The sequence below is a fragment of the Onychostoma macrolepis genome, chromosome 04 (genome assembly GCF_012432095.1).
Source record: "Onychostoma macrolepis isolate SWU-2019 chromosome 04, ASM1243209v1, whole genome shotgun sequence".
Lineage (NCBI taxonomy): Eukaryota > Metazoa > Chordata > Actinopteri > Cypriniformes > Cyprinidae > Onychostoma > Onychostoma macrolepis.
The window spans coordinates 9,792,752-9,803,248 of record NC_081158.1 but is presented as its reverse complement, the minus strand read 5'-3'; the positions used below and the strand labels follow the sequence as shown (position 1 = coordinate 9,803,248).

The following is a 10,497-nucleotide window of genomic DNA, read 5'->3' as shown; positions in this document are numbered from 1 at the left end:
ACAACTGTATTTCATAACAAAGTTTCTCTAACAGTCACCGAGTATGTATTTCTTAATAATGGGAATTATTTATTTATTTGATTATTTACTCACCCATTTTCAATGCGAGTGCGGTACTGCAGTGCGCTTCCAAAGAGAGCCCGCCCACCCGCTCTTCTGATTGGCTGTGATATTTGATTGATTCTGTCGCATCGCGCTGTCGCGTCGCGTGTAGTGTGGACAGCCAAACTGCATTTCGCTGGAATCCTGTCGCGTCGCGTGTAGTTAGGACACGGTGTTACAGCAACAACTGAAAGTGGAGAAAAAGGAGGCTTCAGAGTTCGTCTATGCCGTGACGGTGCAAAAATGGCTCCGTTATGCCCCTGAACGGATTGGGGGTATTGCTCGTGTTGGAGAATCCTGAGTTCATCTATCCGTTTAAAATCCGACTATCCGTTTCATTAAGGACATAATTTTTGCATCAGAATAGCTTAATCCTTGAAATTCTTCAAGTCCTAAACAGTGAACTGTTGTTTCTTTCTTTGTTGGTGAGTTTGTATTTACTTACATTTTACAGATGCACGTTGCATTTAGTTATATTCTGTCATGATTTTCCAGGCTGTTCTTCTGGTATTTGTTTTATAAATTCAGAATGAAATGTTCCATTAATTGTTTTAAGTCACTTTGTCATTCATTTTTATCATAGTCTGTATTTAAGTTGTATTTTAAGCTCTCTGAAGTTGTTTTTAAGCACTGTTTTAAAGTATCCATGCTGTGTCATTTTTAGAACCACTTGTTTTTCTTGAATGTGATCATTTCCTGTTCCAACTGTGGGGGCATAAATAAATACATTTGTATGTAAACTGAAGGATGTTGTCTACTTTGACTTCTTGATTCAAAAGCATATTAATTGCATCCCTACATGTTCTATGATTGAAAGGAGTAAAAACAGGCAATTAACTGGCAGAGAATCCTGCGGCACATAAAGCAAGATTGCTTTGATATTGTTTCTATGTTGTTTCAATGTTAAATAAGTGATTTAATTAACGTTGAACAAATGTTGATTTTGTGTCCATCTTGATTGATTTTTGATTGATGTTTCATCGTTGAAATAACATTATTTCAGGGTGCAGACCTGATGAAAAATCAATGTTAAACTTCAACATTGATTCAATGATAATTTGGTTGAAGCATTAACATTGATTCAATGTTGTTTCAGTGTCAGTCTGCTATCTGGGATTGTACTGTAAAATAAAAAGGGAGTATTTAATAATAATAACTAAAATAGTAAGTGCATTTTTCTTTAATATTATAACAATTACAATGAATCAATAATAATAATAATAATAACAAATCCATAAAAATGGTAAAATTGCTGTAAAGTAAAAATTGTGTATTTAATTCTATTATAATAAGAATTATTATTATTAATAATTAAATTTAGTTTTTATTTATTATTATTATTAGTATTGTAATTACAACATCTTTATTTTATGATCATCTTATAATTATAATAATTCATATTTTGGGTTTTGTTGAATAAAATAACTATTGACGTTTTATTGAATAAATATTGCAATAATATTATTTCAATAACAGTTTTGTTTTTGTTATTTAAATAATAAAATTATAATGTATTATATCATTTATATTTTTGTTATTATGATTATTGTAATCAACATTTTTTTCTTATATTTCTTATAACTTACATTATATAATATTTTGGTTTTTATTAAATACTCACTTTGTATTTTACAGTATGATAGGATTACTGCAATCATAACATTTCTTTATTGCTATAATAAAAATAATAAAAGAATATATTATTTTGGTTATATATTATTATTGTTGAATACTAACATTTTATTTTACAGTGTAATATGATTACTCTAATAGTATTTAATAATAAGATAAAATGCTTATTTTGCTATTATTTTAATTTAAATAATAACAAATATAAGAATTGTTATGATTTCAATCATAACAAAAATATCAATTACATATAATATATTATAATTGTATTATTTAAATTACAACAATTAAAAATCCATCAAAACCATTATTTTTGCAATAATAGTATTGTAATATTTATTCAATAAAAGTCAGTATTTATTAATAATAATAACAACAAAAATATGAATTTTATTTCATTATTAAAAGATGATAAAGATGTTGTAATATTAATATATAATTGATTATATTCATGATACAAATATCAATTAAAATCTGATCTCAAGTTGATTTGTCATTGTGTTTGATTATTTCTGTACAAAAACAACAGATTAATTACTTGTTCTTCATCAATCATGTTTGTTAAATAAACTTTTCAATGAAAAGGTCATTTTGATGATAATAATACAAATGATTGATGAGGCAAAACAATAAAAACACGAATACACACTCGCACACACACACACACACACACACACACACACACTGATCTTACTCTATATGAGGATTTCTGACACATTTATTCTGACCGTTATTTCAGTGACAGAAGTTGAGCTTCAGAATTAATGTCATAAAGAGACTTTATAACATGTTACTGATTCATCATGTAGCTCAAAGCATTATGGGTAGAATCTCTCATCAGTCTATTCAGATTCATCAACACAGTTTTACTGATGATTCACAATAAACATTAAACCCAGGATAGAGCGGCTGAGTGAATGTGGTCTGGACTGTGTGGATGAGGCTCGTTGTGTCAGAGACGCTGTAGAAGGACAGAGTTCCTGTGCCGCGATCCACAAACACTCCTATTCTATAGATATTACCAAACACTCCTGTTCTTCTGCTGATGGGCTTCACAGGGAGATCAGTCTGTATGTTATTGTGTCTGAACGAGTGTCTGCCATTGTGATAGGAGTAACTGGAGGGAGAGCAGATCAAACTCCAGGACTGATCATTATTTCCAAACACACACTCTTTACCCTCTCCCTTCCTGCTGATGCTCTTATATGACACTGATATATACACATCTCCACTCCACTCAATCTCCCAGTAACAGCGTCCACACACACTCTCTCTACACAACACCTGATGCACACCATCAAATCTGTCTCGATGATCAGGAAACGACTGAGACTCAAGCACGTTTGTCACCTTTCTGTTCTCCTCGGAGAGAACGAGTTGAGTGTTTGCTGTGTTTGGATCCAGTGTGAGAAAACAGGCATCTGAACACAAGAACAGAGACATTTATAACAACAGTCACTACAGTTGTGTGTGTGTGTGTGTGTGTGTTTGTGCTTGTGTGTAGACGTACATTTCTTCAGTCCTGTTGTAATCCTGGATTCTCCTCCATGATCCACACTAGAAAACACATACAGAGTCACAGTCAAAAAAAGGCTATATAGTTGCCAAGGTACTCAGGGTGGTATGTCATTGCTATGGTACTTGTCGTGATTGCTAGGCTGTTGCTATACGGTTGCTAGGGTACTTGCTGTGTAGTTGATAACACATTCTGGGTGATTGCTAGTGTGTTGTTATATGGTTGCTCGGGTACTTGGGTGGTGGCTAGGCTGTTGCTATGCGGTTGCCAGGGAACATAGGGTGGTTGCTAGTAGGGCTGTGTATCTCGATACGGGATTGCGCTGAATTTCTCCTCAGCATATTTGAGTGAAACAGCTGTTTATGAAACACTGTAGGATCATTGATAACTACATGCAGAGCAGACAGTGGACCCTTTTCACAAGACTGTTTCAATGGTCATCAGCATCGTAAATGCTTAAGTTTTTTATATTCTGATTTTTTTTTTTAAATGTATGTACATTTATAATAATAATAAATTAATTTTTATATAGCGGCTTTAAAAGTTCATTCTCAAGGCGCTTTACACTTAAGAGGGTACAAAATACAGTATTGTTCAAAATAATAGCAGTACAATGTGACTAACCAGAATAATCAAGGTTTTTAGTATATTTTTTATTGCTACGTGGCAAACAAGTTACCAGTAGGTGCAGTAGATTCTCAGAAAACAAACAAGACCCAGCATTCATGATATGGACCCTCTTAAGGCTGTGCAATTGGGCAATTAGTTGAATTAGTTGAAAGGGGTGTGTTCAAAAAAAAAGCAGTGTGGCATTCAATCACTGAGGTCATCAATTTTGTGAAGAAACAGGTGTGAATCAGGTGGCCCCTATTTAAGGATGAAGCCAGCACTTGCTAAACATGCATTTGAAAGCCTGAGGAAAATGGGTCGTTCAAGACATTGTTCAGAAGAACAGCGTACTTTGATTAAAAAGTTGATTGGAGAGGGAAAACCTATAAAGAGGTGCAAAACTTATAGGCTGTTCAGCTAAAATGATCTCCAATGCCTTAAAATGGAGAGCAAAACCAGAGAAACGTGGAAGAAAACGGAAGACAACCATCAAAATGGATCGAAGAATAACCAGAATGGCAAAGGCTCAGCCAATGATCACCTCCAGGATGATCAAAGACAGTCTGGAGTTACCTGTAAGTACTGTGACAGTTAGAAGACGTCTGTGTGAAGCTAATCTATTTTCAAGAATCCCCAAAGTCCCTCTGTTAAAAAAGGCATGTGCAGAAGAGGTTACAATTTGCCAAAGAACACATCAACTGGCCTAAAGAGAAATGGAGGAACATTTTGTGGACTGATGAGAGTAAAATTGTTCTTTTGGGTCCAAGGGCCACAGGCAGTTTGTGAGACGACCCCAAACTCTGAATTCAAGCCACAGTACACAGTGAAGACAGTGAAGCATGGTGGTGCAAGCATCATGATATGGGCATGTTTCTCCTACTTTGGTGTTGGGCCTATTTATCGCATACCAGGGATCATGGATCAGTTTGCATATGTTAAAATACTTGAAGAGGTCATGTTGCCCTATGCTGAAGAGGACATGCCCTTGAAATGGTTGTTTCAACAAGACAATGACCCCAAACACACTAGTAAACGAGCAAAGTCTTGGTTCCAAGCCAACAAAATTAATGTTCTGGAGTGGCCAGCCCAATCTCTGGACCTTAATCCAATCGAGAACTTGTGGGGTGATATCAAAAATGCTGTTTCTGAAGCAAAACCAAGAAATGTGAATGAATTGTGGAATGTTGTTAAAGAATCATGGAGTGGAATAACAGCTGAGAGGTGCCACAAGTTGGTTGACTCCATGCCACACAGATGTGAAGCAGTTTTAAAAAACTGTGGTCATACAACTAAATATTAGTTTAGTGATTCACAGGATTGCTAAATCCTAGAAACAAAAACGTTTGTACAAAATAGTTTAGAGTTTGTACAGTCAAAGGCAGACACTGCTATTTTTTTGAACACACCCCTTTCAACTAATTGCCCAATTGCACAGCCTTAAGAGCGTGCATATCATGAATGCTGGGTCTTGTTTGTTTTCTGAGAATCTACTGCACCTACTGGTAACTTGTTTGCCACGTAGCAATAAAAATATACTAAAAACCTTGATTATTCTGGTTAGTCACATTGTACTGCTATTATTTTGAACAATACTGTATATAGAGGAAAATGGGGAACAATAAAAGCAGATTTGATAAAAAAAACAAAAGAAAAAAAACAATACCCTTCCCCTCAGCCCCTAACAACTCACAGATAAGCAAGTCTAAAAAAGTGAGTTTTCAAAAAAGATTGAAACACATTAAAAGATTCTGCATTTCTAATATTATAAGGAAGAGAATTCCAGAGTCTAGGAGCAAGGGAGGAAAAACTATACTTTTATAGTTTTTACTTTTATAGTTTTAACTATATTTACAACACTATACTTTGTATTATATCAACTTTTCATCAAATTACAAAAAACTAGTTAACACTAATGCGCAGAGGTGGGTAGTAACGAGTTACATTTACTTCTTTTACACTTACTTGAGTACATTTTACTAATAGTTTACTAAAAGTAACTAATACTTTTAGAGTATATTTAAAAATGAGTACTTTTACTCTTACTAAAGTACATTTTTAGTGAAAAAACTGTACTTTTACTTCGTTACTGGGGACGACGCTCTTCTCGTTACTTTATCTTAATGCAATATAAGTTAAAAATCCTTCAATTTATTCCAAGCGCGCCGTCTACTTTTTTTCTGGGCAATGAGCGATGCCCATTCGTGAATGATTCATTCTTTTGAGTCAATTCTGTTCAATGGCTTGATCAAACCATTTGGCAAACCAGTGAATCGGTTCGCGAATCAGTTTGAATGATTCGTTCAGTTCCCTGCTGCACGCGCTGAGTTGTCTGACGCGGTTCTCACTCAGAGTTGTAACATCAAGATCGTTGAAGACGTGGCTTTGTATCTACAGTCAATTGAAAGCAAATCTGCAAAGGCTATTGTTTGCTAACCCGCGTTAGCTCTGCGCAGCGACGCGTGACCTGTTCCAGGAGGAATGCCTTTTTGCCTAGACACAATTAATTCATATTGCTTGTAGATGTTACTGCGCTTTGAGTGACGTTAACCTGTGGCAAATTCAATTGAATGGGTATGATTTGGAAAGGCACACACATCTTAATAAAAGGTCTAGCAGCAGAAAATGCATATCAGAGCAAAAACCAAGCCCTGAGGTCAAACAAACTGCCTGTAGAGCTCAGAAACAGGTTTGCGTCAAGCCACAGATCTGGGGAAGAGTTCAGAAAAAAATTATGCTGCACTGAAATTTCACAGACGCATTTAGTCTCTGTTACCCTTAATGGAAGAAGTTTGGAACAACCAGGATTCTTGCTAGAGCTGGCCTCCTGGCCAAACTGAGCAACTGATGGAGAAGGGCTTTGGTTAGAGTGGTGACCAAGAACCTGATGGTCACTCTATTTGAGCTCCATGATCATATGTGGAGATAGGAGAAACCTACAGAAGGACAAACATCACTGCAACCCTCCACACATGAAAACACACTTGGAATTTGCACAAAAAAAAGCACCTAAAGGACCCTCAGACTGTGAGAAACGAGATTCCCTGGTTTGATGAACCTCAATTCCAAACTTCATGTTTGAAGGAAACCAGCTCTGCTCATCATCTGCAGAGTAGCATCCAAAAAGTAAAGTGTGGTGGTAGCAGCCTCATGCTGTGGGGCTGTTTTTCAGCGGCAGGGACTGAGGGACTCGTCAGAGTAGAAGAAAAGCTCAATGCACCAAAATATAGAGAGAGCCTTAATGAAAACCCAGTCCAGAGCATTCAGAACCTCAGACTCTTTCTCCTTGAATACAATCAAATATTTCTGGAGAAACCTGAAAATGTGCATCTGCCCCCATCCAACCTGACAGAGCTTGAGACGTGAAGAGATGAGGAGAATAATGGTAGATAATTGCCCAATTCTGATGTGCAAAGCTTGTCGTATCATACTCCAAAAGACTTGAGGCTGTAAAAGTGCTTCAGCGAAGTACTGAGTTAAGGGTACGAAGACTTATTTCAGTTTTTTTATTTTTAATTAATTTATAAAGTTGTGACAATTCTGTTTTTGCTTTGTCATTATGGTGTATGGAGTGTAGATTAATGTGGAAAAAAAGTAATTCAAAGCAGTTTAACATAAGGCTGCAACATAACAAAACATGCAAAAAATGAAGGGGTATGAAGACTTTTTATAGGCACTGTACATATACAGTATATAATACATAATTAATATACTTTAAAATATAATTTAATTCATTGATGCAAATCAGAATTTTTATCAGCTGTTACTCAGAGTCATATGATCCTTCAGAAATCATTCTAATATATTGATTTATTACCAGTGTTGTTGAAAAAACCAGCATATGCTGGTTAGGTATGTTTTGAAGCTGGGATGCTGGTTTGAGCTGGTTTATGCTGGTCCTAGCTTAAACCAGCTCAAACCAGCATTCCATGCTTCAAAACATACCTAACCAGCATATGCAGTTTTTTTTCAACAGGGAACAGTTTTGCCGCTTAATATTGGAACCTGTGACATTTTGTTCAGGATTGTTTTATGAATAGAAAGCTAAAAAGAACAGCATTGATAATAAATTAACATATTGGAATGATTTCTGAAGGATTATGTGACACTGAAGACTGGTGTAAAGGCTGATAAAAATTCTGATTTGTACCACTGAAATAAATTACATTAAAAAAAAAAAAAAAAAACATTAAATATATATATATATCTAAATAAAAATAGACTATAGATATTCAGTATATGATCGAGAGTAACTAACTACTTGAGTAGTTTTTTATCCAATACTTTTTTACACTTACTCAAGTAACTATTCAGACTATCGCTTTTACTTGAGTAAATATTTCTACAAGTACTTTTACTTTTACTTGAGTGCAGTTTTTGGGTACTCTACCCACCTCTGCTAATGCAAGGGTGTTTCTAATGCAGCGTCTATGGGAGGGACGGTAAATTTGACATCATTCTCTCTTCTGACTGCGGTTATCAGTCTCTCTCAATTTATTTTTCCTTTTTTTGAAAGTTGTGAAAACACTATTGTGGAGTTTTTCTTTTGCTATTAGAGCAAATGGGAATAATGCAAGAAGATCTGACAAGAAGATCTGATAAAGCCGAATCTGACATTTTGTCCGACAAACAAATCAGACAGAAGAGTTGATTAACGTTGGTGGACTTAAAGGAACACTCCACTTTTTTTGGAAATAGGCTCATTCTCCAACTCCCCCAGAGTTAATAAATTGAGTTTTACCTTTTTGGAATCCATTCAGCCGATCTCTGGGTCTGGCGATATCACTTTTAGCATAGCTTAGCATAGATCATTGAATCCGATTAGACCAGTAGCATCGCGTTCAAAAATGACAAAAGAGTTTCGATATTTGTCCTATTTAAAACTTGACTCTTCTGTAGTTATATCGTGTACTAAGACCGGCGGAAAATGAAAAGTTGCGATTTTCTAGGCTGATATGATTAAGAACTATACTCTCATTCCGGCGTAATAATCAAGGAACTTTGCTGCCGTACCATGGCGCAGTGATATTACGTAGCGCCTGAAAGTAGTCCCCAGCTATATTATAACTAGGTACCTAGCTGGGGACTACTTTCAGGCGCTGCGTAATATCACTGCGCCATCGCAACTTTTCATTTTCCGCCGGTCTTAGTACACGATATAACTACAGAAGAGTCAAGTTTTAAATAGGACAAATATCAAAAACTCTTTGGTCATTTTTGAACGCGATGCTACTGGTCTAATCGGATTCAATGATCTATGCTAAGCTATGCTAAAAGTGCTATCGCCAGATTCAGAGATCAGCTGAATGGATTCAAAAACGGTAAAACTCAACTTATTAACGCTGAGGGAGTTGGAGAATGAGAAATGTGGGGTATTAAAATCGTGTTTGAATGAGCGTCAGGTCACCATTATTTATATAGCGTTTTTTACAATGCAAATTGTGTCACAGCAGCTTTACAGTATTAAACGGGGAAATAGTGTGTCGTTCTCCTCTGGCCAGACGAGACCAGCAGTTTAATTCTAGGCTGCAACAAAGTCAGATTGTGCAGGGGACTCATCTGTTTCTTGTCCCGCTGGCCATCGAGGCGTGCATGCGTGTTTTACTTTCGGTTTCGATTTAACGATCGCTCAAACTCTTGGCGGTGCTGAGCGTGCATTCTGCAATACAAGACATTAATTTTGTCAGATGCTCGGCAACAAATCCTCCTTTAATGTTTCTTATGGGCCAATGAGGGTCTTTTTTTTTGTTCGCGTTGAAGTAAATTTAAAGTAATAAAAAATAGTCTGGCCAATCCAAGGCCCTTGTACACATGCAAGCCTGTGCATTAATCTGCGCCTGACCTTAATAGTCGACTAATCATTAGTCGACCAGAAGAAGCTTGGTCGACCACAATTTTAATGGTTGCTTAGTTGCAGAAAATAAATAAGTAAATAAATTAAAAATCCACAGGCGAAGTCATGTAGTTCGTGATGGACAGATAGTTAACGACTGGTCTGTGGTAATACAATACATCGAACAGGACATCCAAACGCTCACCTATCATTCATCGACCTCAAATATGGCTTATCATCTGAAAGATGTAAATATTAGCAACTTTACATGGCCACTCAATCTAATGTTAACCTAGAGAAATGTGCGTTGCGTTTCACTGTAAACAGACCAAAACTAAGACGTTTGAAAACGATGGCGTGGCTGCCCACATTCGCTCTGCGTATCCTTGATGACCATGTAAACAATAACATCATGCTCATTTGTTGCGTCTCATTTCGGATGCTCATTTAAGAAAAGTAACCATTAAATTGCAAAGTAAAAAAATAAATTACAATATTTTTACACCCCAAGGAATAACAGTCGGTTTTATAACAGTTACTTCTCTTAAATTAAAACATCCTTGATGACGTATGCAGCCTGAATGGTGATGTGACATGCGTTTTCGGTTGTTTAGTGTAGACGGAGATAACGCCAGTGAAAATGAGGGTTGTTTTCAATTTAAAATGCTGTTTTAAAACAAAAATGCATTAGTGTAAACAGAGCCTTACCTTAGCTAAGGAAAACCAGTCTCCTCTTAGCTTATATTGAAATCCACCGACATTTTTCTTTACAAGTTTTGTACCTCTAATTCATGACCATTGTTTTGTTTTG

At 36.0% G+C, this 10,497-nt stretch overlaps 1 protein-coding gene across 2 annotated transcripts in view; it reads right to left on the bottom strand.

The window, feature by feature from the left end:
* Window positions 1-2,182: 2,182 nt before the first annotated feature.
* The window catches only part of LOC131538708 (NACHT, LRR and PYD domains-containing protein 3-like), a 31,095-nt gene continuing 22,780 nt past the window's right edge, over window positions 2,183-10,497 (bottom strand). For both annotated transcript variants that reach the window (XM_058772756.1, XM_058772755.1), the window contains exons 10-11: window positions 3,242-3,288; window positions 2,183-3,152 (exon numbers count right to left, since the gene is read on the bottom strand). In XM_058772756.1, the coding sequence (XP_058628739.1) occupies window positions 2,587-3,152; window positions 3,242-3,288 (613 nt within the window). In that variant the 3' untranslated portion in view covers window positions 2,183-2,586. The remainder of the gene's footprint in view (window positions 3,153-3,241; window positions 3,289-10,497) is intronic.